General features: G+C 41.8%; 1 protein-coding gene across 4 annotated transcripts in view; it reads right to left on the bottom strand.

The window, feature by feature from the left end:
* MACROD2 (mono-ADP ribosylhydrolase 2) overlaps positions 1-16,713 on the bottom strand; it is a 981,328-nt gene that overhangs the window by 67,812 nt on the left and 896,803 nt on the right. For all 4 annotated transcript variants that reach the window (XM_083730558.1, XM_083730560.1, XM_083730559.1 and 1 more), the window contains 3 exons: positions 1,690-1,767; positions 1,038-1,112; positions 248-343 (listed from right to left, as the gene is read on the bottom strand). In XM_083730558.1, the coding sequence (XP_083586684.1) occupies positions 248-343; positions 1,038-1,112; positions 1,690-1,767 (249 nt within the window). The remainder of the gene's footprint in view (positions 1-247; positions 344-1,037; positions 1,113-1,689; positions 1,768-16,713) is intronic.

The following is a 16,713-nucleotide window of genomic DNA, read 5'->3' as shown; positions in this document are numbered from 1 at the left end:
CCGCAACCCTAGAGTCGGCCACGACTGGACCTAATGGTCAGGGGTCCCTTTACCTTTACACCGAAATACCAAAATAGTGGAGGGGGGGAAAGAGACACCAAAACAACCCCATAACGCAATAGCAATAACGTTTAAGGATTTGGGGGTGGGGTGGAGGGAATTGTCAACTAATGAAATGGAGACGCACTCAACACAGCAACATTTTCTTGTAGGGTCTCACTTGTCTTAGTAGAATTTACCAGCTTACCTTTTTCTTCCTCTTTGTTTTCTTGATTAGTTCTATCTACCTCGGGTGCCTGTGGTTTCTCTTCTTGTATGGTCTCCTCCTGGGTTATCAAAGTCTCTGAACAGAACAAAACACAGAGAATACAGACCATAATAAACACAAAGACACCACTAGTCAAGTCATTTTTATATTCTGCTGGAAGCCGCCCAGGGTGGCTGGGGAAACCCAGCCAAATGGACAGGGTATAGATAATAAAATATTATCATCGAAAATGATATATATGCCCATCATGTAGCTCTCGTTTAACCTAGGAAGCAGTTTTTCACCAGACATTGTCAATCTAGTGAATTCAAGAGAACCCTCAGCGAAATAAAGCTAACATATTGAACATAAACTGTGAAAGTAAGTCGCATTGAAACTGATGACTTGAGTTTTTAATGCAAGTTCTTCATTGTTTAGTTATGCTGAGAAATATTCCAGGAGAAAAATATTTAATTTCAAGGTAACTAGCATATAACATGATATGTGAGAATAAAGAAATGGCAGAGTAAGGGCCAAATCATCTAGCACAAAGCTGTAACAACATCCACAGATTTAGCAAGAAGAATACATCAGCTTTCAAGCCTCTCACTTAGATGTCATCGGGATATTAATTATTTCCTGTTCTCATTCCGTACCAGACAACTGAAGAAACAGATGTTTGTTGCAAAAATGTACAATAAACTTGTTAAAATGTTTTATTTAATGTAGCCTTTATTATTTTGGAATGTTTTTTCCTGTCTTGCTCACATTCTTAAAGTACAAAAAGTACCTTCTGCTTCCATGTAGGAGACTTGAGAATCTGTCTGAGTGTTCATTTCAACCTCTGTGGATTCCTCTTGGTGTCCTGTTGACATCATAAAGATTGGAAGATTATACCAATATGATACTTAAGTGCACATACAATTTATAATCAAAACTAATCATAAAAACAGAAAAGAAATGGAAAAGCATACCACTTATCAGAACATATCTAAGTGAAATTCAGAATTTCTGTGATTGAGAATAATGATCATATTGAATGATGCCAAGTTCCAATCAGCTATCAAAAAATATATATCTAAAATTCTCCAGCAAAGAATTCATTCTATTAAGCCGTAATGAATAAATGACACTTGCATTATTAAAAAATAAAGAAAACTACAGTCATTATCTTCTCAAGACTCAATGAGGTTACGTTATGACCTTGGATCAATATTGTTATAACAATTTAACTGGAAGGCCTGTTTCTTTTTTGCTTACATTAGAGATTATGCTACTCAAATTGAATGGTTGCAGCAGCTATTCATTGAAGTTTATGGATGTTTCCCCGAGGCATCAATAACCATGTGAGGGAAAACTTGACTTTTATAGCTAGGAAAACTTCTATGGTCCCATCTGATCAATTACTAGGATTCTGGGGAATATTTTGATCGAAAGCATACCGTCAGCTTGATCTTGTTCACAGACTGCATGAGGCATTGGGTTATGTTCTTGTGTAGCTTTGGCATCTTGGGAGGATTCTAATAAAAATAAAATAAATAAAACTGAAGCGGATTCTCTGTTGAACAAGCTTTAAACCAAGCTTCTGATGAATCCAAAGGTCAACACAGCCTCCTCCCCACACAAGCTCACACACGCTTCTTACCCCAACTGAGCACATAGGGATGTCTCACTCTCCTGGTGCATTAATATCCTATTGCACCTCCTTGCTGCCCAGTGAATTGGTGATAGGAACAAATTTGGAGTGTGCAAGTTGGTTGGTTGGTTCTGCAGTCTTTTTAGATATTTCCAGCACTAATTGGATGGGCAGGGGGAAGAAGTGCATGATGGGATCTCAGCAATCCCATCATGCCAATCTCTCCCCAGTTGGCTGCTGCTGACAACATCTGAGCAGTGTGCCGATCACTCAGCTGCTTCCAGTGCAAATAAACTGGGCAGTGCATGTCCGCAGGTATATCAAACTCAGAAACGTCACTTTCATAAACTTGTGGTTTATGAAATTTTATCCAGTGGTGGGCAGCGGGCCAAAGAATCAGCGTTCTAAACCTGCCAAAAACGATCAATGCGGGATATGTGAGAAACCTGGGTAGTTAACATCTGATCCAAATTTAATAATCTGTAAAGCAGGTATGCATTGAAAGTTTGTGATTTTAATTAACTGCAAATAATTCCCCAAGGCAAATATTTAATTACCTACACAGCTTCTTTGCAATAAGTTTACAAAGTCAACTTTTGAAGTAGAACTGTTATGTATACACATTTTTCAAATTATCTATGTTAAAGCTCCTCAAACTAATCCACTGTGTTTTATTAATCTTATTCAGAATTCTAAATGGTTTCTGCTAATACTATCAAAATAATAGAGAGAGGGAAAGAGAGAGATTTCAGAATTAAATCACGGAAGCGGGGGGGGGGGGGGGAGCCAAAAGGCTGTCCAGGCAGTCTAAACAAGCCAGACAACAGTCTGCTAAAAGCAGTGAGCAGGTGTACTGCAGAAAGTTGCCGGCCGAGAAAATAACTCCAAAGTATTGAAGCAAGCAAAATCAAAGGAAAGGACAAAAGAAAAGAAAGTGAATCGGGCGCACCATAAATTTTAGCTGATAAGATAATGTTTTACCAATATGTAATCAATTAATGAATTAGACATTAATGAAAAGTTGAGAATAATTTTGGCAGCTAGAATAGACATTTATTCACGCCTTGATCCCAAACCTATTGGTAGAAAGCTGCACCAATTCAAAGCACCAGTTCAACTACTGAGTGGCAGATGCAACCTTTTAATATGATCCATGTTCTATGTTGTTTTAATTTAGTGTTGATGAAATTATTGTGTTTAGAAACTACCTCTATACCTTTTGATATAAATACATTGCATACATACATAAAAGGTAAAAAGGTAAAGGACCCCTGGACGGTTAAGTCCAGTCAAAGGGGACTATGGGGTCCGGCTGAGATATATACAGGGCCTGGATAAAAAAATCCCACGCAACTAGTTTGCTTTTCTCACTCCCTGTGTCTCATGGCATGCTTTGTCTTGAAATGATGGAGAATGTCTAAAGCAGTTTGTGATAAGACATGTGGGTTTGCTCTTCAAAGGAGAAATGTTAAAACGCACAGAGAATGCATGTCAAGTAGCACTATGGATCACAGCTATGGATTTCATAGTAATGTTTAGAGTGCAACATTCTTCTTCAGATTCTAAAATGTCAGCAACCTGCCTGAATTCCGGCGGAAAAATATTCGGCTTTCACATCCTCATTCTGTCTTTTGCGGTATAGTATGTGACTTATTTCCAGCAACCGACACTTTCCCATTTTGGACAGCTTAGAACTGAACAATGTTCATTAGATGGTCCATTACTTGTAATCAGTCACAATTAGAACTCAAGACAGCAGGGTAACTGGCAGAGCGCATGCTTTCAATGCATGAAATCCCATGCATTCTCTCTCTCTCAGAGAGAAGCAGGTGATTATGAAGACCTCACTCTGCCTAAAACACTAGGCAGCTGCAGCTAGTCAGAGCAGACAATACTGGACTAGATCAGTATTCTGACCTATCAACATTAATTAGATCATACTATGTGCTATTGGGATGCAGGTGGCACTGTGGGTTAAACCACAGAGCCTAGGACTTGCTGATCAGAAGGTCAGCGGTTCGAATCCCTGTGACGGGATGAGCTCCCATTGCTCGGTCCCTGATCCAGCCAACCTAGCAGTTCGAAAGCACATCAAAGTGCAAGTAGATAAATAGGTACTGCTCCGGCGGGAAGGTAAACGGCGTTTCCGTGCGCTGCTCTGGTTTGCCAGAAGTGGCTTAGTCATGCTGGCCACATGACCCGGAAACTGTATGCCGGCTCCCTCGGCCAATAAAGCGAGATGAGCACCGCAACCCCAGACTCGGCCACGACTGGACCTAATGGTCCGGGGTCCCTTTACCTTTACCTTTTATGTGCTATTGCTCATTGTAAGTACGTATCAATGACTAGATTCCATTCAGTCATGATCTTAAGTCCGCAACATGCAAAATACTGAGATGCAGGAGTCATATGTTGCAAATTACCCCCACAACTAGAAAATCTGGACAACTATAGCCAATAAGCAGCTTGACATATTGCACATAAAACAGTTAACATTCATGAACCGAGCCAACTAAACCCTACCTATTGGCAGGTTGTAAGAATACCCTTTTCACAGAACTTTGCTACTCCTAAATTAGGGAAGGCAGACTACATTTATCTCTGCGATTCCAGAATGTAAGCCTTGTTTGCTGCTACCTACACAGAACTGAGCTACAGTCATGGGAAAAAGAAAGTGCACCCTCTTGGAATTTTGTGGTTTTACATAGGAAGACATGATAACAATTATCTGTTCCTTAGCAGGTCTTCAAATTAGGGATATACAACCTCTGATGAACAACAACATATGACATATTACACCTTCTCATGATGTATTTAACAGAAATAAGGCCAAAATGGAAAATCCAAGTATGAAGAACTAAGTGCACCTTATGATTCAATAGCTTGTAGAATCACCTTTAGCAGCAATAACTTGAAGTAGTTGTTTTCTGTGCGACTTTATATGTCTCCCACATTGTTCTGGATGAATTTTGGCCCATTCTTCTTTACAATGTTGCTTCAGATTCAGGTAGGTAGCCATGCTGGACTGATACAGTTGAAATACAGTGGTACCTCGGATTAAGAACTTAATTCGTCCCGGAGGCTTGTTCTTAACCTGAAACTGTTCTTAACCTGAAGCACCACTTTAGGTTAAAAGATGAGCACCTCAACCCCAGAGTCAGTCACGACTGGACCTAATGGTCAGGGGTACCTTTACCTTTACCTCGGGTTAAGAACTTAATTCATTCCAGAGGTCCGTTCTTAACCTGAAACTGTTCTTAACCTGAAGCACCACTTTAGCTAATGGGACCTCCTGCTGCCACCACGCCACTGCCGCACGATTTCTGTTCTCATCCTCAAGCAAAGTTCTTAACCCGAGGTACTATTTCTAGGTTAGCGGAGTCTGTAACCTGAAGCGTATGTAACCTGAAGCGTCTGTAACCTGAGGTATCACTGTATAGAAAAAAATATTTAAAATGTCCAGTAGCACCTTAGAGACCAACTAAGTTTGTTCTTGGTATAAGCTTTCTTGTGCATGCACACTGCACACGAAAGCTTATACCAAGAACAAACTTAGTTGGTCTCTAAGGTGCTACTGGACAATTTCTTAATTTTTTAATGTTGCTTCAGTTCATTGAGGTTTGCTGGCATCTGTTTATACCCAGCTCTCTGAAATGCACAGCATTTCACTTGGGTTGAGGTCTGGACTTTGCCTTTGCCATTGCAGCACCTGGATTCTGTTCTTTTTCAGCCATCCTGACCTTCTGCTTACGAACTAGTACTAGCAGATATGTTCAACCATCACAACCTTTATGCCAGGCATAGGCAAACTCGGCCTTCCAGTTGTTTTGGGATTACAATTCCCATCATCCCTGACCACTGTTCCTGTTAGCTAGGGATGATGGAAGTTGTAGTCACAAAACATCTGGAGGGCAGCGTTTGCCTTTGCCTGCTTTATGGTCTTGTAGGTACCAGAAAACCTTTCTTTTAAATAATGTACAATTTACAGACTGACCCTTTCAGTGATTTATGTGTTTTATGCAAGCATCTCATAAAATTCCTTTTATGGGGCGGCTATATAAATGCAGTTAAAAAAATAATAAATAAACAATACCCTTACTCTTCCTAATGACCATATTCTCCCCCCCCTTTTTTAGTTTACTTCATACTTATACACATTAGTGAGAGAATTAGTTTAATTTTTTTCCTGGTATGTGTGTGATGCATTGCAAATCGCTAACATGGGGTAATTCTTTGTACGGGCTACTAGTCCTGAGATAATTACACTAAACGTTATAAATAAGTGTAATATAATAGCATTCTAAGCTACAATAGAAGATTCTCAATTTTATTTTACATATATACTGTGTCTGAAAGAAACTTTGGAGAGCCAAGGCAATGTTATTTAAGCTTCCAAGAGTGCTATTACATTGCTATGCAGATTTTGACTTTCAAAATGGTTAAGGTCAAGACTATATTGAAGACTCTCCTCCTCCTCCAATGCAAATATTAAATCAAATATTCAAGCCTAAGGGCCCAAGGATAGATTTACTTTTAAGATTAACAGGAATAAAATAAAGGAAGCTAGTAAACCCACATTCATAAAGAAAATCCAGTTAATGGAAAATGTATGACAAGTGTAAAAAAGATTAGCTTCAATATATATCATGGAAAGGGCCTCTTATAGCTCATGCGAGGTAAGGTCTTCAGCCCTATTCCAGCAGGCCAAAAACAGTAGCAGAAGATATAATACAGCCAGTGGCTGTTATCTATAAAATACACACATATATACATACATTTCATAAAATTTACACACTGCTTGATTGCAAAATAAACCCCTCAAAGCAGTATACAAGAAAAGCATTAATAAAAAGTATTGTTGACAAGGTCTCACTCCTGTCAACAAACCTATAGTGTAGATGTTATTTCCAAAGGAAATTATTTCTTTGTATTGCTATGCCACAGAGAACCAAAGTTATTTGGGAAGTGATGATGGCATGGTGCTCTATCCTGGCTCTTGAAAAATGCATTCGTTCATCATAAGCATCCAGGTTGCAACAACTCTGCCCCTAGAACAGGGGTCAGCAAACTTTTTCAGCAGGGGGCTGGTCCACTGTCCCTCAAACCTTGTGGGGGGCCAGACTATATTTTTTTGGGGGGGAATGAACGAATTCCTATGCCCCACAAATAACCCAGAGATGCATTTTAAATAAAAGGGCACATTCTACTCATATAAAAACACACTGATTCCCGGACCATCCACAGGCCAGATTTAGAAGGCGATTGGGCTGGATCCGGCCCCTGGCCTTAGTTTGCCTACCCATGCCCTAGAATTGCACCACAGCTCTTTTATGTTTACAGTATCCCCTGCTCCGGGATGCAAGTGGCGCTGTGGGTTAAAGCCTCAGTGCCTAGGACTTGCCGATTGAAAGGTCGGCGGTTCGAATCCCTGCGGCGGGGTGCGCTCCCGCTGCTCGGTCCCAGCGCCTGCCAACCTAGCAGTTCGAAAGCACCTCCGGGTGCAAGTAGATAAATAGGGACCGCTTACCAGCGGGAAGGTAAACGGCGTTTCCGTGTGCGGCTCTGGCTCGCCAGAGCAGCGATGTCACACTGGCCACGTGACCCGGAAGTGTCTCCGGACAGCGCTGGCCCCTGGCCTCTTGAGTGAGATGGGCGCACAACCCCAGAGTCTGGCAAGACTGGCCCGTACGGGCAGGGGTACCTTTACCTTTACCTTTACTATCCCCTGCTCCTGGAAGGAGGAGGTTAATCTGTTGCAAACTTGGTTTTAACAGTGTTAAAGATAATTGGTAGGTTTTCTATCCTGAAAGGAGGGGGTTAGGCAGTTGTGATAAATAAATGCAGTCATACCTCGGGTTACAGATGCTTTGGGTTGTGCGATTTTGGGTTGCGCACTGCGCAGAACCCGGAAGTACTGGAACGGGTTACCTCCAGGTTTCTGCGCTTGCACATGTGCAAAAGTGCTGAATCGTGACCCGTGCGTGAGCAGATGCGGCACTGCAGGTTGCGGATGCTGTGGGTTGCGAACATGCTTCCCACACAGAACACATTCGCAACCCGAGCGGCCACTGTTTTTGCTCAAAAACCTTTCCAAGAGGACAAACGTGTGAGCCAATTGTGGGGCATCTCTCCCTCCTTTCCCCTAAGGTCTAGGGTAGTAGATGTAGTTCTCTTCCCCACACCGATAAGGCTTAAAAGAACCCTCTGGGAATAGGTTAGACAGAAAAAGACTGTCGCAAGGCCTCCTAGCAATCTTCCTGGCCAAGTGACTCCCCTAAGTCTCACATTGCCTCATACCAAAATATGCAGCAAAGATCCTTAAGGAGCATGAGGAGATGAGAACATTTCTCAGTAGAACAGACATATTTTTGCATGCATCTCTTGAATGGTTGGGAAGAGGGCAGTGCCAACAACCTAGCCCCCTCCTTTCTTCCTTCTCTATTTAATGCCAGCCAGCCAGGCTGCCCTTTCCACAAGGTGGACTGAGGCAGCAGAAACCAAGGGTGCCAATGTGAGCACTTCCACCATACCCACTAGGCAAGCGGAATCCGGCGAGATCTCACAAGAGCCCTTTGAAATCTTGTAAGATCTCACTGGATTTTGCCACTGCACAACCCTGACAAGTGAGGCTTTGGCAAGGGAGCAAGCGGGGTAGGGACACAGGGTGGCATTTTCGTGTTTCGCCTTGGGTGGGGAAACGAGATGGGCAGCCACTGCCCGACAGATTTTATGGGAATGCTCTGCCATTTGTTCTTCAAGAGTAAGGGACTATTCTTTCCCTCACTGCGGGAACTGGGGTTACAGGGAACCAGGCAGAGGGCCTTCTTGGTGGTGGCGCCCGCCCTGTGGAACACCCTCCCATCAGATGTCAAGGAAATAAACAACTATCTGACTTTTAGAAGACACCTGAAGGCAGCCCTGTTTAGGGAAGTTTTTAATGTTTGATGTTTTATAGTGTTTTTAATATTCTGCTGGGAGCCGCCCAGAGTGGCTGGGCAAACCTAGCCAGATGGGTGGGATATGTATGTATGTATGTATGCATAAATAAATATAATAATAATAATAATAATAATAATAATAATAATAATAATAATAATAACAACAATTCCTTGCTAGGGAAGCTGCCATCTGGAAGGATCCTTAGATTTTATTTTGACATTAGTACCTATGCACATCAGATCTCCATTGCTCAAAACAAATTATGATAGGTCCTATCTTAAAGGGCTGTCAGTTAAAAAGTTATGGGAAGAATGTTTAACTGGTGGACAACTTCAAGGCAGGGCAATACTAGAAATCTACATGAATTCAGCCAGATAGTTCAAGAACAGAACTATAATGAATATTTATTTATAGCTTTTCCAAATGCATTCTCTGCAAGCATAGACAAAATCAAACCTAGTGGTTTTTTTCTGGGGGTACTCAAGGGTACACAGTACCAGAACCTTTCTGCCCACAAACATGTTAAAAGTGTGGCACTTACTGTAACAACTTCATGTTTTTTTCCTTTAAAAAAAGCACTGAGCAAACCTATCACCACCAACAGAAGCATAGTACTTCTGTTTCTGCTTTATTAGATTACTCCCTTTCATCCTAGGCAGCAATGCTCAAACATAAAATTAACAAAGCCTTATGAAGAGAGGATATGCAGGGCTGGATATAAAGTGGCTTTATGTTCACTTCCCCAACTAGGCCCTGTATGTTTTATTTACTTATTTCTTTTTTCTAGTGTGGAACACACCCAGGTTTTGCACACAGCATGAGTGAAACACCTTGTTTTAGCTAGTAAGAAATGAAAAGAGTGGTAAAGTTGGCACTTAGGAGCAAAACTGATTCATTGCACTTGATTTGTAAGTAAGATCCTGTGAAAAAACTGGTTATTTCTGTAGGAAAAGAAATCAGCCAGTCATCCAAAATTACAGATAATGGTGCGCACAGAAGTTGATGCATGATTGAAGTATTCTTGGGCCTCATAAACTGAGGAAAATGTATTACAAAATGTAGTAGTAGTATAAAATGGAAGTTTATGAGATATTCTTGATTTCTGACTTCAGATTATTTTTACAGTTTTCATTCTTTCATTTTAATCCATCTTTATGATGGGTTAGATTTGTCTCTACTAATATATACAATATATACATTGGTGCAAATGATGAACTGATATAATGGATGGTGTCTATTTCCATGGGTGTGGATTATAAAACTTGATATAGAAGAGTAGCTCTATGGATCATTCAGAAGAGCAAAGGATGAAAGTCTCCTCTACAAACTGTTTGGAGTTAGGGGTGGGAAAATTATACTGTTTTTAAAAGGGATGCCATTTATTGTATTCTTTGGATACCAAATTATTAGATACCATTCTGCTGCAAAAATATAATTAAGGCATTATTCTCTGAAAACATAAAGTATAAAACAACATGTGGAAGATAGGAATGAATCATTCATAATTGTTCTGTTTTTTAGGCCATTTTTCAATTGGAGGTTTATTCATCTTATTTATATTAAAAATTATAGGTTACTTTTCAGTCACAGAGCCCGATTTTACAGTAAAATCATAATATTTCATAAAGCAATTCCTAAAACAAACTACAAACACACAGCACTAGTCCACCACTTATTGAAATAAGAAGAAACTTTTTTCTCAGAAAGTCAGGTAGAATAAAAAACATCTTTGCAGATCTCTTAATGACTGGGGAAGAGGGAACCTGTAGAGATTCTCTGGGGAGTCAATTCCAGCATACTGGAACTACTAAAAAAATATCTATTTCTGTTTCCTAGTATTCTTTTTCCTGTGATGGTGGCACCTGAAGCAACATTGTTCTGGCAGAGAATATGTTCTCCTTAAAACCTGAGGGCTTAAAGGATAAAACCAGCACCTTGGATTTAGCCTGGAAATAAACTGGAAAATGGTGAAGCTAAGTGATGCTTACATGTTCTTTGCAGCAAGTACCGGGGGGGGGGGGGGGAGATGAGCTGCTTCGTTCTGGACTAGCTGAAGTTTCCAAATTGTTATTAAACAGAAAGCCTGAAATCAAGTATAGTTCAATATTTAAGTCAATACAACATCAGAGGGCACATTACAGTGGCCTGGTTATTTTTCTGGCACACCAGCTGAAGCGCTAGTCATTCCTCTTGGCTAGAAAACTGAACATGAATGTATCAGTTTCAGGTGGACTCCCAAGGTGCGTGCAAGAAAGTACAACCCCATCCAGGACCAGTCATATCTACCAAATTTGGGTTGGCCATGCCCTCTAGCAACAGAATCTCCATTTTGATTGTGCGAGGTTTCAATTACTGAAGGAAAGGAGAAATAGAGTATACTTATGGCACCATGTTCAAAATCCATGAGTACGTTTGCCCGGTGGTTTCACACACATGTTAAAGAACATGGATGGAACTTTGCATAATTTCTTAGGAAAGTCCTCAAGGTCCAGAGCTGCTGGCATCACCTTTCACCTACTGATCTGGTAGGAGTGGAACAAATGTAAAACAGCATTTCTGACTTCAATCCAAGCCTATCTAGGTGGTCCATAAAGCTACCATAGTCCAGACAGGGGCCGCCAACCTTTCTGGGCCCATTGACATATTTGCAAACTGGAAAACTTTTGTGGGTACATCTGTACACACACCCTACAGCCAAGCTACACCCCAATATATTATATTGGCTAGAATAGAATGCTTCTTTCAATACTCATTTCAATGGTGGGAACCCTGTGGGAAAGGCTTCTGTGGGCATATTATTTGCCCATGGGTATGACACTGTGGGTTAAACCACAGAGCCTAGGACTTGCCAATCAGAAGGTTGGCGGTTCGAATCCCCGCGATGGGGTGAACTTCCGTTGTTCGGTCCCTGCTCCTGCCAAGCTAGCAATTCGAAAGCACGTCAATGTGCTAGTAGATAAATAGGTACCACTCCAGCGGGAAGGTAAACGGCATTCCGTGTGCTGTGCTGGCTCGCCAGATGCAGCTTGTCACGCTGGCCACGTGACCCGGAAGTGTCTGCGGACAGCGCTGGCTCCCGGCATATAGAGTGAGATGAGCACACAACCCTAGAGTCTGGCAAGACTGGCCCGTACGGGCAGGGGTACCTTTACCTTTACCTTTTTACCTTGGTCAAAAAAGGAAGTTGGAAACAGGCCTATAATTTCCTAGCATGACGGGGAAAAGGGAAGGTTTTATTAGCCGCAGTCTGATAAAAAACTGCCTTTTTTAAAGAAACAAAAGTTACAAGTATGACATGAAAGCATTTTGCCACTTGAAACAACCAGTGATTGTCAATGGGAAGCAAAATAATGTTCCTTTATTCTACAAAGAAAATCTATCACAGTCTGCTGTAGAAGACTAGACATGCACATGAAGGAGCCAACTCAGTACTGCAGTGTCTAATGATCTTGTATGTCATTCTATGCTGACCTGAAGAAATGCTGAAATAAAGTTTGCAAACAGATCACCTTTGAAATAAACCAGCAAGCAAATACAGAAATGAAACTTGAAAACAATATAAAGGATGAATGGCAGATGCCACAGTAGCCACTCTTAGTTTTCAGTAGATGGCAGTTTTTCCATCATTGAGGGAATGGGTTTTAAATAGCTTCGCCATCTGGTTTGGAAAGGTCACTACATTCATGAAGGTTGTTTATGAAAGAAAAGAGGACAAATGACTCACCAACAAATGGAAGGGCATAAGGAAAGTTGATACAATATGAGGAGAAAATTGGGAAGAGTAACACATTAAGAGATCTTGCCTATTATATTTTATTGTTGAAAGTAACAACTAGAATTTTTGCTGCGTTTCAACAGTAAGATTTTAATCAATGTATTATTTATTTTAATGGCAGGGTTACTAAAACTGCAGTGAAAAAGGAAGATGGTTGTTTTAGTACTATGTTGTCTTCCGACGAGATTGGATCCTAGGAGTGCCAAGAATGCAACCAATTTTCATTGTGCAAACAATGATGACATAATACACCATGCCAAATTCTTGCTGGGGTAAGGTAGGGACCCACAAAAGTACATAATGGGTCAGAGGTAAGAAGAGGTTTCTCCTCTGCTTCCCATAGTCTTCAAGGAGCAGGACAAAGGGAAGGAAAGAGCTCTCCTCCCTTCCTTTGCATTCCAGCCAGATGGGCGGTGGTATAAATAATAAATTATGAGTATTAGTATTTCCCCTTTCCCTGAATATGCACAAGAACTGGTTGGTGTGGCAGGTGGTGAGAAGGTAAGCTGTGAGACCAGAGAAAACTGGCACTAAAACTGAGAAGGGGGATCTTTTTAAGTCCAGACAGATTCTAATCTCACCAAAACTCCAAGGGCCAAGTGGGAGGGAACCAAAGTCCAAGTGAGCAGAATCCACATACAGTGGTACCTCAGCTTACATACGCTTCAGGTTACATACGCTTCAGGTTACAGACTCCGCTAACCCAGAAACAGTACCTCAGGTTAAGAACTTTGCTTCAGGATGAGAACAGAAATCGCACGGCAGCAGCGGGAGGCCCCATTAGCTAAAGTGGTGCTTCAAGTTAAGAACAGTTTCAGGTTAAGAACGGACCTCCGGAACAAATTAAGTACGTAACCAGAGGTACCACTGTAGTCAAAAATAAGAGCCACAAATAAACCCTCCAGCTTCAAACATTTTCCAACAACCTATAGAAACCTCTCCTCTTGTAATTTCCCTTTCCCTTTTCTTTCTTACCATTGGTGATACTATTTTCCTTCTTGGATGTATCCATTTTCACAAAAAGAGCACACAGATGACTTCCTGGGTGAGTAGTAACTACTGAGGTAGGGACTTATGTGCATCATCTCCATGTAGATGGTGCACAGAAGGAGATTTGGGTGTCACTGCTTGCCCATCTAATCAGCCCGAGAACTTCCCAGGTTGAGTAGAAGAATGAACAGCCAAGCCTAGAATTGTACTTCATTGCTAATCAAGTTCAGCACATTATCTTGTATATCTTGGAGGACATGTCAAAACAACAGGACTCTTTAGGGACAGAACTTAATAACGGTGTCTACAGCCTACCCATTCTTAAAAGGTAAATTCAGGACAGGTCTGAAAATACAAAACAGGTCTTTGCCTGTGCATATGGAGGCCATTTTGGGTGGTATGCAGTGTCTGGAACACAGCTCTCCATTACTTTGGTAAAGATTCTCAGGCTGCTTGCTAAGGGGAATTGTGGAGGTCTGTTCTCTTTCCAGATCAAGGGAGGGAGAATGGGACCACTCATAAGAATATGACAGGCAAACCTTAGATGTGACATCATGCACATACACTTAAAATGCAATGACCAAAGCTCAACTTAATAAGGAAAGTTTCAGCTTGTAGCAGCAAGGATTTGAGGGCTTTTGCCCTCTGAGTTGTTGTTGTTGTTGTTTAGACATTTAGTCTGACTCTTCGTGACCCCATGGATCAGAGCACGCCAGGCACTCCTGTCTTCCACTGCCTCCCGCAGTTTGGTCAAACTCATGCTGGTAGCTTCGAGAACACTGTCCAACCATCTTGTCCTTTGTCATCCCCTTCTCTTTATGCCCTCCATCTTTCCCAACATCAGGGTCTTTTCCAGGGAGTCTTGTCTTCCATGAGGTGGCCAAAGTATTGGAGCCTCAGCTTCAGGATCCAGTGAGAACTCATGGCTGATTTCCTTAAGAATGGAGAGGTTTGATCTTCTTGCAGTCCATGGGCCTCTCAAGAGTCTCATCCAGCACCATAATTCAAAAGCATCAATTCTTCGGTGATCAGCCTTCTTTATGGTCCAGCTCTCACTTCCATTTTGCCCTCTGAGTAGCGGTTCCTAAATCATCTCCTCTGTGGTAGCTATGCAGTAGTTATTTCAGTGGGGCCACAGAACTGCAGTTTGGACACCAGTGCTGAAAAGCAATGGCTGTGGAAGCCATTTTGGGTCACATTTATACAGAGGACCAGGCTTTTTTTTGGGGGGGGGGAATAGTTATCTCACTATTTGAGAGGAGTGCCGTGGCTGGCAATGCACCAAGGCAGCTCTGACACAGTCCCAGTTATTTAGTGGGGTAGAAGAGCTGAAAAAACAGTTCACATCTGACAACCAATGTGCCTCTTTGGTTTCAGATAGAAAATGCGTAGATGAGTCTAAAAAAAGCCCGGGACACAAATTTTTGCAGCTCCCTATTGGCTATGTTGGCTCATTTTCTATCTAATGTGTTTAGCGTAGGAAGCGTATAGAGTTGTACCTTGGTTTTCGAATGGCTTAGTTCTCAAACATTTTGGCTTCCGAATGCCGCAAAACCGAAAGTGAGTGTTCCGGTTTGTGAACTATTTTTGGAAGCTGAACGTCTGACGGGGCTTCCACGGCTTCTGATTGGCTGCAGGAGCACTTTGGGTTCCAAACTTTTCAGAAGTCAAACTTCTGTTTGACTTCCAAGGTACAACTGTACTCGATTGTGACCAAACCAAGCCTCCTGATGTATATTTTGCTCTAGAGTAGCCTAGACCTATTGACTAAAAGTAAAGGTAAAGGTACCCCTGACCATTAGGTCCAGTCGTGGCTGACTCTAGGGTTGCGGCGCTCATCTCGCTTTATTGGCCGAGGGAGCCGGTGTACAGCTTCCGGGTCATGTGGCCAGCATGACTAAGCCGCTTCTGGCGAACCAGAGCAATGCACGGAAACGCCGTTTACCTTCCCGCCAGAGCGGTACCTATTTATCTACTTGCACTTTGATGAGCTTTCAAACTGCTAGGTTGGCAGGAGCAGGGACCGAGCACCGGCGCTCACCCCGTCGCGGGGATTCAAACCGCCGACCTCCTGATCAGTAAGTCCTAGTCTCTGTGTTTTAACCCATAGCGCCACCAGCGTTCCTAGTGAAGGTTATTTGATCCAAGAGGGTTGTTTGTGCGTGCATGGCTGTTTTTCAACAAGAAATGCCTCTGCAATCTTTTTCTATCAGAAGCCCAGCTAGCGCTCAAGGTCACCTCCTTTTTTCAGTTTCCCTCCCCTCCCCACCTGATAACTCCTAAAAAACCCCAAAACAAAACTTGAAAATATGTCAAAATACTCTTGTTAGTGTGTGTAAAATAGTTGCTTTTAAATCTCACTTCCCTATAATATTATCTTTTTCCACACGCTTGCAAGCTCGTTTCATACTTAGTTTAGGTTTAGGCTATTTCTTCTCAGCCTTTCAAACAACCCGTTACTCTTTCTAAACAAACAAGTGGCTGAATGTGACTTTTAGAACCTGCTCAGACTTCTGTTGCTTATGAAAGCTCTGCTGCTACCTGAACAAACATTTGCCAACATTAAATTCTGCTTGAGACAAACTAAGAACTCTCACTCATAAATACAACGTTTTTCCTGGATGACTGACACCTTCTTCATTTCTGTATTGAAAACAGGAAAGTGGTTCTGTAGGGTATTTCCCAAAGGAAACTAGGCTTCCATGAACACCTGGAAATGTAGTAATTGGTGCTTTATTTTTAAGATTTATTAACATATGATTTAATTTAGCTGACCTTCAAATGCACAATTACACTTTTATTAAGCTGTAATGAATTAGAATTAGTACATTATGTGGAAGGGTTACTTAATGTGAGAGACTCCATCGCCTCCGCTTTCCACCACAGATTGTTACATCAGGACATGGAAGATTTGATGACTATGGTAACCTGCCACTGAATCTTTTTCCAAGTCCCAGACTCAAAATAACCCAGGCTGGTAATAATTAGCCTTTTTTTATATGCTACACATATTCAAGGGTCAATCTGAAATGTGGAAAAGGATCTACAACAGGGGTAGGCAACCTAAGGCCCGCGAGCCCAATCGCCTTCTCAATCCGGCCCACGGACGGTCCGGGAATCAGTGTG

The sequence above is a fragment of the Podarcis gaigeae genome (assembly GCF_964106915.1).
Source record: "Podarcis gaigeae genome assembly, chromosome: 3".
NCBI classification, from domain to species: Eukaryota; Metazoa; Chordata; class Lepidosauria; order Squamata; family Lacertidae; genus Podarcis; species Podarcis gaigeae.
Note: the sequence above shows the minus strand (reverse complement) of the source record. Positions and strands in the feature narration are given on the sequence as shown.